This window comes from Phalaenopsis equestris, unplaced genomic scaffold, assembly GCF_001263595.1.
Source record: "Phalaenopsis equestris unplaced genomic scaffold, ASM126359v1 Scaffold000340, whole genome shotgun sequence".
Lineage (NCBI taxonomy): Eukaryota > Viridiplantae > Streptophyta > Magnoliopsida > Asparagales > Orchidaceae > Phalaenopsis > Phalaenopsis equestris.
Window position 1 is genome coordinate 59,138 of NW_018164782.1, and position 20,892 is coordinate 80,029.

Genomic DNA, 20,892 nt, shown 5'->3' on the forward strand with positions numbered 1-20,892 from the left:
TAGTCCACTAGAAGGGTCAAACAAGAGAAGCCTAAAGCTAGACCCTAGGCTCTAAGGAGAGAAGTGAAGACCTCATCCGAAAATGAGGTCAACACATACAAATTATGGTGGATCTCAAGGTGGCAGTGGTGATCGGTGAAGGTTTGGAAGGTGGCGAGATGGTGGACGAGGTAGTTGGCAAACAAAAAGCAGGAAAGCAACGGTTTCCAGAGTTTTGGACAACAAGCACACAACAGATATTGTCATATCGATGTGTAACGGCTGTTCGGGATGATGGCGGCAGAAGAGGAAGGCTGGAAAGCAGCTGAAGCAAAGATTGAAGGCTGTAACGGTGATAGCAGCGAGGATGGAGGGCTGTTTAGGGTTGCTGGCAACAAGGAAAAGGGGGTAGTGGGGTTGCCTGGAAGGCGGCAACAAGTTGGAAGGGGTGGAGTGGTGCCTGAGAAGGCTGGAAAAAGTAGGGACAGCAAGAAACTAGTGAGAAGGGCGGCAGGGAAGGGCGTGAGAAGGGCAGCAGGGAAGGTCGGAAAAGCAGGAAACTGCAGGAAAAGGCAGCAAAACAGTTGTTCTGGGCAGCTGCAGCAAGGAAAGGTGGCGGAGAACGATGTGGAGCAATAGGGGAAAGATGCAAAAGGTTTTGGGGAAGAATAATCACCACCTCAGAAGCAAGATACAATCGGAGCACCACTCGACCCTAGGGTTCAACCTTAGAAGGGAGAAACGGAGATGACAACTGCTGTCCCGAACAAAACTTACAAAAAACTGAACCTAAAACATCAGGAATACAAATATATAACTCTAGAATAACTAGAAGTGGACCCCACTCCCAATGACATCAATTCACCATAATAAAAAAAAAACTTGTAACCCTATTTATAGAAATTAGATTTACAATTTAAATTAAAAAATAAGTTTATAATATAATTCAAATTTTAAATACATCCTATCATCTGATTCAAAATTAAGAACAAAATAATCCATATCTAATTTAAATAAAAATAAGCCTAGTGAAATAAATACAAATTCAAATTTATGAATTAGTCTTATCTAGATTTAGTTTAGGCTTTGTTTATTCACGAGTCTGACTTTGAGTCCATGTGCTACATCTCATGCGCACATTGAAAGAAAACATTTGATCAAAAAATGACAAAAGGGTTGAGCCAATGTACAATTCGTGAGGAGGAGGAGGGCCTACATATTTCTCAAAGAAGAAAAAGAATAGTTGGAAAGTTTTAATATGCAAAGACAATTTTACAAAAAATTACTTCATGTAATATGAACATCATAACTTTAAAAAAAATAAAAAAAAAGCATCTGCCTGTCATTTAATAAAGATCAATATTGACTGATATAAAGAAAAAGAAAGGAGTTCGAATGGGAAGCTAGAAAAATTAGAAAGATTTACATACATACCACTTATTTCTTATGTATTTGCATATCTAAACTTAAACTTCACTTTTTACATACAAGCCACCTTGCCTACACATGAAAAGGTATATTTCATTTTTTAAAAGTTAAAGAAGTCGTATATTTTATGTGATATGAAAATTTTGGGTGGTATAATTGTAGAAAGTAGAGTTTGGGAGTTAAATACATAGGAATTGGGCAGTGTGTATGTAAATGCCCCAAAACTTTTTTCGAATTACCTTGTTCACAGCAGACTCCAGATTAATAGATCCCTTCTTATCAGAGACTTTATTCTGCATTAAAATATAACCCTCAGGCACTTTTGCGCCAGATATAACTTCCAATAGCCAGTCTTCAAACCTTGTTACAGCTTTCTCCAAAATATCAACTATCCCCTCATCAATTTTATTGTCATTGCCAACTTTCATAGTTGGTGAAAGACCAGCATCAAGTACGATATGTTCAGCCAGTGCAGGACCATAGCTTAATGCTTCACCGAGAATTGCTTTCAAAGAAGTTTTGTTAGATCGAGCACCATCGTTAGCTTTCCCATTCTTCCCCAACACGTTCTTAGTCTGCTCGAATAAATTAGACGAGTTGGTGCCACCTTCGGTAAAGACAGATTCTTCCGTAAAATCTGATGTTTTGCATAGCGTGAGAGACATTTTTAACTTAGAAAAGTCGGTCCTTTTGAAAACACGGCAAGCTTCGACCGGATAGCGGTGGCGCGACATGATTGCCAATCCCTTATCATCATCTCTGAGGAAAAAAATACATGAAACAATTAAAAGATGTTATTTCTTCCATTGAGAGAAAATAAGCCTTACGATATGCTTTAAACTCAGTATATTGCAACAAAATAACAGTACTAACATGAATTCATACACAGGAGGACAATGATGCCATTTTCGACAAATAAATGGTTGTGCTGCTAACAAGCTATGTTCAGCTTAGGGAATTGATAATAATTAAAAAGAAATTTAGATATAAACCACAAAATTTTTATGTGTTTACATATCTAACACCAAAAGTTTGATATATACAGTTTTAACATCTTGGTGTCATAAGCCTATGCATTAAAAAGTGTATTTCACTTTTGCATCCACAGTTGAGGCATCAGTAAACCTTTTCATAGTTACGTCATTCTCCCTTGAAACTTAAGTACAATTTCAATTTCTGCAATAGTTTTTCAATTACATTCTTCGTTCTCCAATTTCCATGAACCTTGAGTTTTGGCGTAGGGTCATGCCATTCTGACATGCACAAGATGATGATGATGATATATATATTGCCGGGTCCCAAGGCCCGGATGTAAAAAGTAGAGGGTTGCATTAGGTATTCAACAACCAACATAAAACATGTCAAAAAATCATGCAAGAATCATTTTGATCATTGTGTAAATGCTAAGACGTCCCCCTGGAAGTAACGCATTGTATGGTCTGAATACAATGAAAAGTGTGCAAGGGTCAATACACCGACCCACGGGTGTAGTGTCCAATAAAAGGGTTCCCACATTACAGATAGATGTGGATAAAAAAGTTTGTCCATGAAACTAATATTAGGATAGAATCTTGAAATATAAGTACTCTCACAAGTAAATTAATGAAATTAGTTGATATTATGATTCATAGAAAGATAGATATCTTATGTATTAGAGAAACTAAATGGGTTGGAGAAAAGGCTAAGAAGATTGATAACTTAGATTTTAAACTGTGGTATTCAAGTAAGAGTCGCACTAGAAATGGTGTAGATGTGATAAAGATAAAAAATTAATTGAATTAGAGAAAGAATTATAGCCCTTAAGATTATTGTTGGTTCTAAAATTTTTAACTACTTAAGAGGTTTAGATATAGGCTTTAAAGAAAATTTCTGGAAAGACCTAAAAGACTTAATACAAATGATACCTCTTAAAAAAAGAATTTTTATTGGAGGAGATTAAAATGGACAATTCGGTAGAGGAGTAGAACATTTTAAAAATATTCATGGTGGCTGAAGTTTTGGAGTGATTAATGAAGAAGATAGAGTCATATTAGGTTTTTCTTTAGCGTATGATTTTGTTATTGATAATACTTTATTCAAGAAAAGAGATGAGTATATTATTACTTATAAAAATGGATCTAATAAAACACAAATTGATTATTTTCTTATAAAAATAATAGATCATCGAAAATGTAAATATTGTAAGGCCATTCCAAGTAGGCAGTTAAGTACTCAACATCGATTATTAGTTCAAGATTTTAGGATAAAATGTTGTGAAATAAAAGATATTAGGGTTCATGATCGTAGAATTAGATTGGAGAAATTAAAAGGCACAAATAAAAGTATTTTTATGAGTAAAATTCAAGATTTCAATTTTTGGGATGCTCGTGATGATGGAAATGCTATGTCGGATAAATTAACAAACACTATTAAACAAGTAGCAAAAGATGTACCTGAAAAATCAAAAGAAAATGTTGGTGGAATAATAATGTTAAAGAAAAGATAAAATATAAGAAATTATGTTATAAAAATTGTTTAAATATAAAAGTTTAAAGAATTGAAAAAAAAATATAGAATGGCCCGTAGAGAGTTTAAGACAATATGTGACACTAAAAATTATGTTTTTACTCATCTTTATAATACATTAGATACTAAAATGTGTGAAAAATATATGTATAAACTAGTCAAATAAAGAGAAAAAAAAAGTAAGGATTTAACTCAAGTAAAGTATATTAAGGATGAAAATTAAAAAATATTTTTCTTAAAAAAAATATTCAACATAAGTGGGTGAGTTATTTTCATAAATGTTTCATTTTTACCGTCACATTAATAAAAAAAAAGTTGAGCATGCCTTAAAGAAAACCAAGAGTGAAACGCCTGTAAGACTTAATGATATCTCCATTCAATTGTGGAAATACATACGAGATTTGAGAGTTTCTTGGTTTACTTCTGTAATACGATTTTTAAAAATAAAGGAGATGCATGTGCATAGAGGACTTAAGTTGATGTGTCATGCTTTAAAATTATGGGAGAGGGTAATTGAACATAGGTTAAGACGTATTACAAATATTTCTTATAATCAATTCGGATTTATGTTGGGCATGTCTACTATGGAAGCTGCACATTTATTGAGAGGTTTGATGTAGAGTTCTAGAAGTCCTTTAAAGAGTTAAAAAGGTGTTGATATGACTTATATTCCTGACTTATATTTAAGTCATTTAATATTATATTAGAACTATTATTTGTGTTCGAACAGAAGGAGAATTGACCAAATATTTTCCTACTTCAGTTGGATTACGTCAGGAATCGGGTTTAAGCTCATATATTTTTGCTTTAGTTATGGATGCTCTTACTGAACATATACAGGAGGATGTACCCTGTTGTATGTTTTTCGCTGATCATATCCTTTTCGTGGATAAGATTAGAGAAAAAAATTAAGAAAATCTTGAATTATAGAGGTCTACATGGGAGTCTAAAGGCCTTCGTGGAGACTAAAGGCCTTTATTTGAGTAGAACTAAAACTGAATACATGCAATGTAATTTTAGTAACAGTAGCTCTAGTGACAGAGTTATAACTATGGGTGATCATATCATTAAAAGGTGTGAACGCTTTAAATACCTTGAGTTTATTGTTCAAAGTGATGGTGATAAAAATAAGGATGTTATTAGTAGAATTCAAGTCGGTTGATTGAAGTGAAGGAATGTTTCAGGCCTATTGTGTGATAGAATAGTACTGCTAAGACTGAAAGGGAAATTTTATAAGATGGTGGTGAGACTTGCATTGCTCTATGGCACAGAATATTGGCCTTTAAAAGAGAATAATAAAACTAAGTTAAGTGTTGTTGAGATGAGAATGTTAATGAGTAGCTATACACTTAGAGATAAAATGTGAAATGAATATATCCATGATAGAGTTGGTGTAGCTCCAGTGTCGGACAAAATTAGAGAATCGTCTTAGATGGTTTGGTCACATTAGACATTGAACATCTGATGATCCAATTAGGAGAGTAGATATTTTAAATTCGACTTATGTTAAGAAAGGCAGAGGTAAACCTAGATAGACTTGGGCATATTGAATAAAAAATGATCTTAATTTATCAGAATTAAAAGAAAATATGACACTGAATAGGACGCAATGGAGAAAAAGATTCATGCAGCCGACCCACTTAGTAGAATAAAGGTTTGTTATTGTTGTCTTGTGTGTGTGTGTGTGTGCATATATTTTAAAAGGCAAATTCATTGATGTAAACGGAAATATACAAAGGATTTAGTGAGTCGGTATAAAGAGCCCACTTACAGGGAATACAACTCACTGAAAAAGAGACTTTAAAATACTCGTATACCCAAAAAAAAAATCAAAATACTCCTCTTCATGATGGGTGGATTTACCACTTCTCCTTCCCCTGGTTCTAGGGAGAGAGTCCAACACCAAACTGAGATGTAGGCTTCCGCCCGAAACTATCAAACGGTCATCCTGAAAATTCCTGAGTTCTAGCATCCATTTTTTCTTCTTCCTAGATTTGTAAACTTGTCATTCATTTGTCAGTGTTTGTCTCATCTTATCTATTTGTGAATCTTCGATGGAGAGCTCACCCTGGGGCAATGTTTCCTCATCCACTACCAACTGAGGTTCCACAGGAGGTATAATAAGTGAGCAATCCCCCTCGAGGACAAAAGGAGCAGGCCTCAAAGACTCCTTCACAGATGAAGAAATAGCCCCCCTAGGGGCAATTAAATCAGACACCAACTCCTGTCTTGTGGTAATTTCCTCCACAAGTGGAGTAGATGTGTCCAGAGCACATCCTTATGCAGTTGAGCTTAAGGTTTCAAGTTAGGGTGGAGTCTGTGACATTTGTCAAGAGTATGCCCAAACATCTTACAATAGGTACAATAAAAGGGTCTATCTTTCATAACAATTTGTTGTCAATATCCATTATGTGTTGTGCCCAGTCAAACTTCTGTAATATCAGGAAAAGTGATATCTCTTTCCACAAGTATTTTGGCAACAGAATGTCTAATTAGATTGAAGGTGGGTAAATCTAGCTTCATATGATTCTCAGGTATGGCCTCAATAGAGTAGAGAATCTGATGATTAAATAAATGCAACTTGAGACCAGGTAAACTAAGCCATACCGGTACAGTAGAAGGTTCATGGTTTGGGTCAAAATCAGGAGACCACTTGAGAAACTACATTAACTTTCCTGCAATGTTAAAATATTTCCTAGAGAAAATCTGAGCGTAATCTTCAGTCATGGTTAACTGAATCAACACATGTCTCCCATCAAGAAGTCTCACTTTCCTACTAGTTTGAAATCTTCAAAACTCTTTCTGATAACTTCCATTGAGGGGTGCCCCAATTTAAATTTTTCGATAAGAGCGAACTTGCATTTCTCAGCCAAAGTTGAAATTTCTAAATCAGAGAAAAAGAAAGTTGTTTTCCCACCCTTCCTACTCGCCTTATGCACCATCACGACATTCCTTATAACTCGACGAGAAGACAACAACCAACTCCACCAAATGGTTACTCATCACGTGGACGAAGGAGGCTTTGTCGAGTTCAGTCGAAAAAGGAGGAAGCACACCCAAGAGGAAGGTCGAAACCAGAACCTGCTACGACGCGAACGCAGTAAGCGAAAGCAGACGAAGTAGAAGACGTGAAGATGGAAGCTGAGAGACGCGAACGCAGTAGGCGAAGGTCGCAACAGAAGAAGCAGAAGACACAAAGACTCGAGACAACGGAAGCTCAGCGTCAAAGCAGACGAAGCTGAAGACGTGAATCGACGGAAGCTGAGAGACGACGAACGCAGTAGGCGAAGATCGAAACAGAGGCGATGAGGTGTGAGCCTGTTCCTTCGAGCGCGACTGAATCAAAGAAGCAGACGACAAAAATCGTCATCGGGCAAAACCCTAGCAGAGCAGACAACGTAAATCACCATATATATATATATATGCCCAAGAGCTAATATATTAAAGAGGAAAAGATACAGAAAAATTATATGAGAGGGCCTAAAAGAAGACCCAACTCACGCAATACAACACACACAATCCCAAATAAAGCAAAGATATATAAGGATAAAAAACCAAAAAGCCACCAACGGGCGCAAAAGTGTTAGGGACGTCCCACTTTAGCCTCCCTCTCCCTCTAGTTCTCGGAAGGGAGTCGGCTAACAAATTAGTAAGGTGAATATCATCATCTCAAGTAGGTCTCCATTCTTCTTCTTCCTCCTGGATGTGTAGATATGTCATTCCTCATCCGATGATTGACTCATCTGATCAATGGATTGTTCCAAAGGTGGTCGGACAGGTGTAGGTTGTTGCACATCATGATCCCCACGAGCTTGAGTAATATTAACAGTTTGCTCGACCTGATGAGGCAGTGGTGAAGCAGTAGAAGTATTGTCACCTATAATATCAGTGATAGGTTTTAGGACATGTGGGGTCTGAAAAATCTCCCTCTCCCCCACGATAGGAGGTTCCAAAGACGGGGGAGCTACAACATTGTGTGGAGACTGAATGGTTGACATATCGTCTGCGAGGATAGTGACGTCTTCAGCGGTATCCTTTTAATGATCAATAGTGTCGATAACTTGGAGCTGATCAGGAGGAGATGAATTTACTGCCTCTGGCGGAGCACTTTGTTTTTTGGTCTGAGGTGAGGGTGTAGATGGTGGCATTGAGAACTGAAGTGATCGAACATACAACAGTTCGAACAATATGAAGGAAAAGGCTCAATCAATACTTTTTGTCAATATCCATGGTTTTGTGCCCAACTAAATTTCATCAGAAGCGGATGAAATGATGTCTTTTTCAACAAATACTCTAACTTCAGATGGATAGGAAAGATTAAAAGTAAGAATGTTCGTTTTGAGTGGCTTATCATAAGCTGAGACAATAGAGTACAACACTTTTTGAATAAAATAATGAAATTTTAGATCAGGGAGGCGAATCCAAACCGAAATGATTGGTGGTTCCGTCTGTGGGTCAAAATCCAAAGACCATTTCAGAATCATCGTTGTTTTGTTATCAATCCAGATTATCCTTCTAGCAAATAAGCGTATGTAATCTTCTTCATTATTAAGTTGAATAATAATGTGTCTTCCATCTAAAACTCTAATTTTTCACTCTCTAACAAGGTGCATAAGCTCAAATTCCTTACGAATCAACTCCATTTTAAGATGGTCGTACAGAAATTTCCCAACCAAATTCAGATGACGGGATGAAGCAATTTGAATATCTTCAGCTTCTGTAAAAAAAATGACAAGGTCAGGTTTCTTGATGTCCTCCGCCAACTCAAACGAAGGAGGAAAAGAGCACGATTTAGGTGTACCTGAGGCGTGGACACCTGCAAGGGCAGCAGCATACGATGTGTCTGAAGTCATTCCCAATAGATGGAGGTGCGGCGTTAAGAGCAGTGAAGAAAGCAGAGAGCAAATCTGAATCCAGAACAGGGAGCAAAGATATATATGTATGATTTACATTCATGCCACTTAATTCTTATTTATTTACATGTGCAGCACCTAAACATCAATTTTTACAAACATGACAGCTTACTTATGCTTAAAAAGGTATATTTTACATTATAAAAGTTAAAAATGGTGGTAGTTTTATGTGATATAAAATTTTAGGCGGTTTAAATTTAAAACGTAAAGTTTAGGTGCTAGATATGTAAATGCTTGGGAATTGAGTGGTATATATTTGGGGCATTTACATACATACCACTCAATTCCTAGGTATTTACATACATACCACTCATTATATATGGGGCATTTACACACATACATACCACTCATTATATAATATTGCAGCAGTACCCATATGAAAAGAATTTGGTCAGATGAGTTTATGAGTCCTGATCCTAAGTGACAACACCAATTGACTGGGAAGCATGCAATTTTCCATTGATTCCTAGGATGAGCACAAGATATATCAGCATGAAAATTTGATATATACTCTAGTTAAAGTAATCAAAATATAAGTTTTCTTCTCCCAATTACATTGCAGTATCATAAGATGACTTTTTTTGGTGTATCCCGAGTTTCATTATTTTCTGTATCCTAAGTTTCATTGCCTATTATTCTATGCAAATGCATTTAGCATGACTCAGTTAAATTATTTGCCACTTTTAACATAGGTACTTGATAGTGTCTTTTAATAGGCTTTATCAGCGAATTTAATAAATCCAGCCACACTCTAAAATGTAAGAGTTTTGGTGGATTTATGAAATTTCGGATTTAGAGTCCCAAATTTTGCCTTTGATCGGGCTTAAATCCGGATTTACTAAATCCAAAGGTACGGTGGATTTAAAGAATTAACGATTTACGAATTTACGATTTACATATTTACTAAATCCTACTAATGCTCAATCAAACACCCCCTAAGTGTACTTGGAAAATTTAACTGTTGATCCATGTGATTTACAAATCCCACCCATCTTTATTAGGGCCAAAGTCCAAAACAATAGATTTATCATAAACACGAGAGTTCTCTGAGGTCCCACATTCAAGCTAATTTTATCTAGAGAAACTTTATGGTTGAACTTCTAAAATGTAGAGAACAGACATTTCTAGAAGAAATATTTTCATTTAATGTAACGTAACTACTTATCAAATAAAAACCTTCAAATTGTAGACCTCTGCTTCCTCATCAAGCGGTATATCTTAAAGTTTAGGCTCAGGCAGTTTACATGCCCTATATTGTAGGAGTAAACCTCCTCCCAGACCATTTATTTAATTATACTTTTCCTCTTCAGGACTTGAGGAAAGACAGACAGCACGCATGCACCACAGAAACAGGAATCCTTATAAAAAAACAAAAGTGGTTAAAAATACAAAAAAAAAAAAAAACAAGAGATGCATTTTAGTTTTATGTAGTCATCAGATGACCCTTCAAGTTATCTAAAATAATTCCAAGTAAAAATTCAACGATATGGTTAGAGAAATAATATATTTCAACTTTATCCATTATATGATTATTACGTAATTTTTCAACTTTTATTATGCACTTCCAACCACAATTCTATCTAAAAGATGCACGATCTTTTCAAGTTTCCTAACATATTTCCAGCAAGAATTATCTCTAGAAGGCTACAGTGTAGTCTTTTCAAGAAACTATATTCTAAAAAAACATATTGACATTTATTCAATGAAGTTTGAATAAGGACCATATGAGGCACACAGATTAATAAACATAATATTTATTTGCTTTATATTATTTCTTATATTAGAGAATATAATTGAAAGTTGATTTGTAACACTAGGATAAAAGAAACAAGAAAAAGTGATTAAGAGATGAGGAATAACCTCTAATATTTTTCATATGGCTGGTCGGAAGGGGAAAGGAAGAGCAAAAGTATAATACAATTTCCATACCAAATTTTCTTCATGGCATCTAAGTGTGGATTATGATCCTCACATCCCTCTGCACTCAAATTTGAAGGATTTATCACCTCATCCACCTCCTATATTGTCTATGACACTCGACAACATAAGCCTGCTTCTCCTCAGTGTTCGACCTCTAGATTATATTCACCTAACAACAATCTCCATTCTCTGGATCGAGCCCACTTCACTTATGTGATGGGCTAATAGCAACATAGCTTCTCTCTGCGTAAGCCCTCTAATAACGGAGTTGACTCAAATCATAAAAAAAAACTGAATATTATTGCTGAATTCAAAATTGGGAAACACAATCTCACAAACAAAAATATAAAATAGTAACATACACGACACAAACACTTAAATTATGATGGATCTCCAGGGTGTGGAAGTGATCGGCAAGGGTTTGATGATCCTCTAGAGAGGTAGCAAAGGGTAGGAGAAGGGCTGGAAGGTGTGGTTAACTGCGAGGGGGAGGTGCGAAGGCTGGGAGGGAGTTGATATAAGCTAGGATAGCAAGGGAGGAGGGCGGCGGCAGCGAAGGGGAGGATTTCAGGCAATGAAAGCAAGCTCGAATGAGAGAAAAGGGTGGTTGGATGGTTGGAACTGTAGATAAACAACAAATAGTTGTTGTTCCGGGTGGCGGCACTAAGGGAAAATGATGGCAGCAGCGATAAGAGATGAGGGGGACTGCAGGACAATAAGAGGATGGCTGTCCGGGGCTGCAGCAGCGAGGGCAAACGGCTAGAAATGGAAAACTGCTGTGAAAACAACTACGGACCGATGTTTGGGGGCGACTGCAGTAATGGACTGTGGTCGGGAAAGACGTAGGAAGGATACGGAAAGGGATATGGAAGATAATCATCACATCGGAAGCGAGATATATCCGGAGCACCACTCAAACCCTCGGATACAGCCCTTGAAGAAAAAAGAAGAGGCTGGCTATCATCCCAATAGAAAACACACTAGAACTCAGACTTCAAACCCTAATACACCCATACATTGTAAAGGACTAGAAATGAAGGATAAATGGAAACATGCTAAAAATTGGAAAGAAATTGGAAGAGGAGTCGCTCGGTCCAGCTCTGCCCTGCAAGAGCAACCCGGGTGCCGCATATAGTTGTGGGAGTTCCCGAGTCCCGCTTTGTCAAAAAGAGGGAGATGCTCCCGAGTTAGTCTCCTGGGAATGGGGGAGCTTCAACCTCAACCATCGAAGCTTCGTTGTCTCCTCATAATATGGCGTCCGGTTGACCACGTTGAAGTTGGCAGAGATGTTTGCCGCATATAGTTGTGGGAGTTCCCGAGTCCCGCTTTGTCAAAAAGAGGGAGATGCTCCCGAGTTAGTCTCCTGGGAATGGGGGAGCTTCAACCTCAACCATCGAAGCTTCGTTGTCTCCTCATAATATGGCGTCCGGTTGACCACGTTGAAGTTGGCAGAGATGTTTGCCGCATATAGTTGTGGGAGTTCCCGAGTCCCGCTTTGTCAAAAAGAGGGAGATGCTCCCGAGTTAGTCTCCCGGGGATGGGGGAGCTTCAACCTCAGCCATCGAAGCTTCGTTGTCTCCTCATAATATGGCGTCCGGTCGACCACGTTGAAGTTGGCAGAGATGTTTTAATCTCCAGATAATTCATGTTGTTGTTAAATTCCAAAGCACATCCTGATAGAACAAGTGCTAATTATCTTTTGGCACAACCAAAATTGGAACTTTAAGTGGATAGGTATCCTCACGGATCAAGCCTTGAGCCATTAAATATATAATTGGCTTCTTCCACTCGTACTCGCTTGAATGTATCAGATAAAGTATGTAAAAAGGAATCAACTCTGTTATGAAATTTATGGCAAGCTAGGCAATTCTCGCTAACCAGAGAGGCTACTTATTTTTCTCTGGTTGAACATTGATCCCGTTGTAGAATTTTCTTTCCCAAAAAGATCTTACGATAGTTTCCAACATTTTGGTTCATCTAACGTGTCTGATCATCTGTTAGTGGGTACACAATTGAATTGATTTGAATACTCAAATGACTCCATATAATCTTCCAAAAGTGACGCAAAAAAATCTCATCTCTAACATGTTGTACATCTCTCAGTAAAGGCAACTAAAAAAGTAGTTCATATATATGAAAAGTATAAAATTCTCTTATTTGGTTTTGACATGTCTGATGTCGGCCCTTTGAACTTAAGACCGTCTTGGACTACTAATTTTATTTTGTAGGAGTCACTCTTATGGGTTCAACTTGAACAATGTGTTTTTCTCCCTCATTAGTTGAAAGGTGGCATTTCTCAGTTGTATCCTCGTATTCTTCATTGTCTATGTTGTCATTGCACATTCAACTGCTCCTTGATCAGTGAAAAAGATTATTCTCTGAATTGGGCAATCTGATTCAATCTGCCCAAACCCATGATATTTCAAACACTTCCTAACTGGGACGAATTTAGGACTGTGAATTGCTTCCAACTATTCTCCACTCTAAACTAATGTCTCCTCAAGCATAGTCGGCTTGGATATTTCGCTGAGTGTACTTTTGTTGCTTCATCCTGGGATTAAACTTTTCCTAAAAGAAGTGGCAATCACCCGGTGATGTTGCCCTGAGAACATGTCATGTGTGTAATGAACTGGTAGGTATTGGCACGTATCTCTTGTTTCATCTTAGGCTAGGATGCAATTTTACTTTTCTCTTCTCGCTGTAGAAGAATCTTCAAGTCCTGTCACCACCGAGATGCACTCTTCCATAACTTAATGGCAGCTAGTTTCACCATTCTCTCTGGTAGGACGCCTTGGTACTCAAAGACATGTTCCACTGTCCCGTCACTCGAGGAACTACTTTGGATCGTGTGGCCATAAAAAATAAGGCAAATTCACTTTTACTTCAAAATCCAAGGTTCTCTAATATTTCATGTCAAGTCATCCGGGTAGTGGCTCTTCATCTCTGAAATATGTATGGTGGAAGTGATTCACTATGTTCTTTCGATCTGACAAGTCATTGTTGTGACTACGAGTGACCCTTCCATATTGACTCCTCTTAAATGCAATAAACCTCCATTGTAGTTGGAGGATTTCCCGCCGTACATCCTCTATAGAAAATTCTCAGACATCTCTTTATAAATTTCTTATAAACGACATTGTAGCATTTCCTCCTGAAGAGGCAATTATCTCTTCGATGACGTGATTGGGGTTTGTGTTGGGTAGGTAGAAGAGGGTGTATAAGGATAACATATGGTGGAAAATAAAATTTTTAAGTGACCGGTATGAAAAATCAACAAAGAAAATGTTTTTTTTTTGTGTGAATATAGGGTTGGGTATTTATGGATGGTAAAAATCATAGGATAGGACCGTAATTATGCTAGCTCGGATACTAAATGATATCGGAGTTCACCCGTATAATAATAAGAAAATTAAATATTATTGGGGAATCCAAAATAGGGAAATACAATCTCACAAACGGAAACAGAAATAGCAACAAACACAACACGAACGCTCAAACAACGGTGAATCTCGGGATAGTGGAGGTGATCGGCGAGGGTTTGGTCCTCCAGAGAGGTGGAAAAGGAGGGGAGGGCCAAAACCCGTGCGGACAGCAAAGGTGTGGGGGCAACTGTGAGGGGGAGGTGTGAAGCTGCAGGAACGACAAGCGCAGTTGTTGTCTAGGCAAGGGCAGCAAGAAAGAGGGGGTTGGACAACGGGGAAGTTGTTGGGGGTTGTTATTAGCTGCGGTGGCAAGGGAGAAGGACGGTGGCTACAAAGAGAAGTTGTGGCAATGGCAGCAAGTTGGAATGAGTGAAACAGGTGGTTGGACCCTTGGAACTACAGGTGAACAGCAAATAGGCGTTGTTCCGGGTGGCGGCAACAAGAGAGAATGATGGCAGCAGCAACAGAGGATATGAGGTACTGCAGAACAGCAAGAGGGCAGCTGTCCGACGCAGCAGCAGCAACAAGGACAGACGACTGGAATTGAAAAACTGAAATGAAAACAGCAGTGGGTTGATGTTCAGAGTGATTGCAGCAATGGCAAACGATCGGGAGCGACGTGAGAGGATGCGGTAGGGGACAGGGAAAAAAATCACCACTCAAAAGCGAGATATAGCCGAAAAATGACTCAAAACTCTCAGATACAACAATTGAAGGAAAAAACGGAGAAGTGTACAGTTATTCGGGTAAACACACAAAAATTTAAAATTCAAATCCTAATACACATATATATAGGAAAGGACTAGAAAAAATAAGATAAATAAAAGTAAATGTGCTTAAAATTGGAAAGAAATTAGAAGAGAGGCCGCTAGGTTGGGCTCTGCCCTGCACGTGCAAACCCGGGTGCCGCATATAGTTGTGGGAAATCTCACGTTCCGCTTCATCAAGAAGCGGGAGACACTCCTACATCGCCCTCTCAAGATTATGCTTCTTCACATGTCGCAATCAACATACTAACTATGATGCCTATTGAGATGGCTAATCATATCCTACATATTTTGATCCATAACAATTTGTGTGAGGATGTTTTAGAACTCAATCAAGCATTTTCGGGCAAAACTATTACAGCTCTTGTTTTTGGAATCATTTGTCTTCCCTTCACCAAATTGAGCACAATCACAAGTGGTTTCTTGCCTTGCCTAAATTTTGTTTGAACTTTAAGTCTTGCTCGAACTTTATGCATCGTTACCAAGTGAGATCCTCAATATTCCATGCTCGAATGCCACTATAGCTTAACCCCTCGCTTGGCAACAAATATCTTGACCTCGAGTACACTTGGCTTGAAACTTCTCAAAATTTTGACGTATAAATCCTCATTTTTGAGAAGCTTCTTCTACATTCTTGAAATTTAGACATGATCTTTTGCAATAATGCTACAACCTCAATGTTGAGGACTACGTCATTCTCTTTATGTCCACACGTAAATATGTCATGATGCTCTTTCTCCAAGATTGTGTTCACGTCGATGGATTGGCTTGACCTCAAGATCAAGAGTTCACACCTTAGGCCTGAACTAGGTTTGAATTTGTTCAAATCAATTTTGAAATTGTTCCAATTCAAATTAGTTCAAATAGATTTCTTTATGTATCAATTTGGGAAATATAGTTATCCGTCAATTGGGAGATTTCTGTTCAAAGAAGAATTTGAGTGATACATTCCCAATATTTTCTTTAAATAAGAGGGAAATCATGCGAAAGTGGGCACGAAGCGAGATAAAATTCAAATTTCTCTTATTAAATGATAAAAGTAAAAAAAAATCAATTTAAATAATTTCCTAAAAAACATAGAAAATTCTCAAATAGTTTTAAAACTTGTGAATGTATTTTAAAGTAAATTTTGCCAAAAATTATATTGACTTCAATTAGTTCATCATCCTTATAACATCAGTAGAATCTAACTCGATCAATTTGCATTTATCTACAACTACACTTAAATACTAGGCTAGGTGCTCTTTCTTTGCATTCTAGTCTTTATGAATTCTTCACTTGAGCCCATTTTAAAATAAACAAAGCTCAAACTAACAAGCTAATCTAGTGCTCAACATTAGTATCATCATAGTCACTACAAATTGAATTGCCTCTAGAAACTATTAAAAGGAGGCCAAAAAAAAATAATTATTATCAAATCCTAAATAAGACACACATGAATCGCCTAGGCCCTCGGGAACAATGGTGATATTTTTGGATATAGCACACTACACAGACGTTGTCAACCGCAACCAATTGAACCCATTATTAGAATGCCAAGCAAGCAAACTACAACAAGTAGCGGCCAAAATAATTATACGGCGTTTAATTGTATTTTGTTATAGGACTTCAATTCATTGCTTTAAGATGAATGTTAGGCGCTTAATTAGGCAACCAAAAGCTGAAGCATGCCTGACGGAACAAGTGTTTGAACATTAGAGAACATGTTTTCTAAGAAATCATCATAAGAAATATTACACCACTATAAAAAATATAAAATTAGAAAATCAAGCATTTACCAAAACGTTGATTAATTTGCATGATTATTTGCTTCATTTATTTCTCTTATGTTACTTCCTAATTTGGAATGAAATTGTAAGTTAATATGATGTAATTTGAAAGGCATAAAGAATGTAAACTAGGAGATAAATATGAAATTACAAACTTCCTATCCACCATTTAATTTAGGGTGCTCGAAAGAGCATGAGAAAGAACATAATTCTCCTACTCAATTATCTACATACTAAATAAGCAAAATACTTTTAATGCACTAGAGTCCACCATAAGCTGATAAGTTATTCAAATATACAACCATATAAGTTATAATAAGATTCAACAAATAACTAACTAATATGAATCATGATTTTAAGGAAGATGTTAAAAAAGACGTTACCAGTAAGCTTTCAACTGACAAATTAAAACACATTCATCTTGATAAATCTAAGATAAAAATCAAAATCCAGTTCCCATCATAAATCAGCAAAATCCAGTGCCCACTATAAATCAACAGGAAAGAAATCCTATAATTCGATATCTTCTAAGTTCATAGCATAAGCATAGACATATAAGAAAATCTTGTAGCAAAATAAAAAATAAAAATCAATTTAGATGGCAGTTAAACAGCGACTATAGCAACAAACCTATGTGATCGTAGAAGTGTCATGACTGTAAACTCGGAGTCTGTTAAAATGATATTTCCTTGAGCATATAGCTCCAAAATAATGTAGTGAGCATTAGCACCCAATCCAAATTGGAAAAGACATGCAAACTCTTCCCCTACCCCCTCATTACTCCCCCCACCTACTAACAAAACCCAAGAAATAAAAAATAAATAAACACACATAATTTCCAGTTAGACCAACCTAAAGATGCTAAATCTCATGCTCACGTCACCTCATGCGTAAAAATTATTTTCCTATGGTAGAAGGCAGTAATAGCAATGAAAGTAAAAAAGAAAAATAGGTTTATAGATAGAAAATAAATTATATCAGTTCTTTTATAACATTGAATCCTTTTAGGACGTAGGGTGTCGAATTGTCTGTGGACTCATACAATCTTGGAGAGACCTTATTAAAGAGGTAGAAGGGAATCAAAGATTTTAGAGTGTGTGCATTGTTATTGATCATGGTGAGAAAGAAGAGAGGAGAGAGAAGACCTTCCATTCTTTTCTTCCTATATATCTCCTTAAATTTACATTCCCTCATAATACTATAAATAATAAACAAATGTTATGTTGTAGGATGTGTTGTATGAAGCCTGTTAAGACTCGCCATTGATAAGTTCCCAGGCATGGACATCAAGCGGTCAATAAATAGACATGGAAGATGATGGGATGAAGTTTTACTTCCTTCTATCATGAAGAACTGTTCAACAAACTTGTTGACGTAACTTGATGGATGCAGGCGAGCTCAGTCGAGGAGCTCGTTGGGCGTGGGCAAGCTCGATACAAAAGCTCAAGAAGCATGGGTGAACTTGATTGGAGAAGCTTGCATGAATAAAAAGTATCGATAATTTCAGTCGAAGAAACTCATATAAACAGTAACATGCTTGGCAGGGGAGACCACCAAGTCATTCTGAGAGGCAAGCTTGGTATTGTCACCTCCAAGAGTATGACCAACATGTACGACCGGTCCGTTCAATGTCAGTGCTCCAAATGCATGGTGTATGAGCTCGATCCCCTAAGCCCAGAAGGCCCACATAAAGCGTGGGTTGTCCTGTTGTTTTGAAAATCTATTGTTTGATGTACATTTAGTTCTCTGGTTCTCCTAGCTCTTTGACGGGAAACTGCGAGAAGAATGAGAGAATCAAAAGAAAATTGATCGCCACTATGAGTTGCTAGAGTGAAAGAGTTAAAGCAAGAACCTTGCCCGTTCAGGGCTCAACAAGAAGTTAAATCATATTCAACCAGACAATGATTTTCCACCACTATCAAGCTTCGCTAGCTCAATCTTGGAGAACAGTTGCAAGTACTTGTTGCTAGGCACAGACTTTCCTTCCTCTGGGGACCATATTGCTACACCTACAGGGAGTGGTCACAAGCGCTTCTGAGCAGATGTGAATTGTCTCTAGTTTGGTGGCAACAGCTTCTTAGGTGGCGGAAGTGATCAAGTCTGATGTGATAACCGGCATGGGATGTAAAATAGCTTTTTCTTGTCGAGTTGTCCTGCGCAAGGACATACACTACTAAATGAGGAATGAAGAATATGAGTTATTACAGTTGTCGGGAAAACTATGCTCCAAGAAGATGATGGGACGTATTATGAAAGAATTCGAAACTTTCCTGTCATAAAAAATGGGATGATTTAGATATGTTCCCTTTGTCAAAGAATAATTGTCATACCATAAGAGATGAGAGCCACGTGGATACTTTTATCACTTGTTAATAAGTCATTACTCTATTAAAAAAATAAAATTAGATTGTTGCTAACAATAAAATTAATTTTAGTGATTATATATAAAAAATTGATTTTTTGAGTTAACTCCCTTTGTGATATATATAAGTCTTTGTTGGGGTCATAAGTTAGAGCTCACACTCTGCATTCATTAGTTTTCATAAGGAATTAATTGTTTCTCCAATATTTGCTCTGATGGGGAAGATCTCCAAGGAAGAAATGGACATTTTGGAGGATCGGTAGAGGGTGATCATTGAGCAAAAGCAAAAGAGGGAACGATGTTCTAAAAATGTCCAAAACTCAAGGGGGAAGGCAAAGAGGCTGAGAGGACAAAGCCCGTTGAGGCGAGAAAATTGTACAAACGCCCAGCAAGAAGTGCTTCAACTCTAGTTCTCGCACCAATCTGAACGAAGCGGCCCTAGAAGAAATGTCTGCACTGCCTGCATAGGATCCTACTCCTAGTGAGGTAATAATGGCTGATTTGAAGGCTACCCCCAAGGGATAGGTTTCTGACCTTTCGAACGATTGGAGAGGCTCCAACATAGTGACGCTCCCAAACCTTAGTTCTAGTAAGTAGATATTTGTTTCTTACGCTTTCTAGAGCACTTTTACTTTGTCTAATCTAATGTTATCTTTCAATATTTTGTTGCAAAGATAAATGTTGATCAACGACCCGATCCCATAGTTCCCCCCAAGTATCCCCATCATCGAGGAAGCATGGGAAATAAAGCAGGCTCGGTGGTTACACCCATATCAACCATCGGTAAACTCCTCCATGAAGGTGTTATAAAATAAAAGTCATCAATAATTAGGTAATGCGCAACTTTATGTTTGAAATTTCAAGGATTTGTAACTCCCGTTGGGATTACACATGTAGTCAAGTATTCCTTTATGGGGTTGACCAACTTGCACCACACCTTGGCTCTATGTTTGAAACTTCAGGTTTTTCGATGGTAGGTTGTTCCAGCATCATGTCCCATTTGTGTTCTAAATGTTCGCCTTTAGAGAGGAGGTCGGCAAATTGGTTCTCTTTTCTTAAAATGTTCTCGATCCGAAATTATTCAAACTTTCCAATCTAAGATTTGGCCTTCGCTAGATATTTGTGTAAGGTATCATCCCGTACTTCAAGTATTTCATGTACTTGATTAACCGCCAGCTGAGAGTCTGACTTGACAATGAGATGTCTCACATCGATTGCTCATGAAAATCTCAACCCAACAATCAATACCTTGTATTCAACTTGATTGTTAGTGGTGTTGAAGTTGAGCTAAATAGAATGATAGAATATGAGTCTTTGAGGTAAGACCATACCTACTCGTTTCCTTTGATTTCTTGATACTTCATCAAAGCAAAATACCCAGAGTTCATCCATGATACTGGTGTCATCACGATTCAAGTCTTGTGTGAAATCAGCTAAGAAGTCGGCGATTACTCGGGCTTTGATCGCTATCATGTGTCATATGAAATGTTGAATTCACTCAATTCAATTGACCACTTCAACAAACTTCACAAGTGGTCGGGTTATGATAACACCGATTTGGGTGAATTGTCGGTAATTACGTTTATGGTGTGAGCTTGAAAGCAAAGACGCAGTTTCCTTACTGAAACAAAGAGCATCAACACAAGTTATCCATGATTGTGTATCTCAGCTTGGCTCCATGCAGAACTTACGTAATAGATGATAAATTATTTATTAATTTCTTCACAAACTAAGACAGAGCTGACTGCTTCTTTCACCACGCATAAGTAAATGAATAGTTATTCCCCTGATTTGGGACTTTATGATAAAGCAATTGAGGACAGGAAT

At 37.4% G+C, this 20,892-nt stretch overlaps 1 protein-coding gene across 1 annotated transcript in view; it reads right to left on the reverse strand.

Annotated features, from left to right (window-relative positions):
- Positions 1 to 20,892, reverse strand: part of LOC110025890 (nuclear export mediator factor NEMF homolog) — a 71,908-nt gene that overhangs the window by 33,818 nt on the left and 17,198 nt on the right. The window contains 2 exon segments of the mRNA XM_020726576.1: positions 1,647 to 2,166; positions 17,334 to 17,461. Coding sequence (XP_020582235.1) covers positions 1,647 to 2,166; positions 17,334 to 17,461 — 648 coding nt within the window.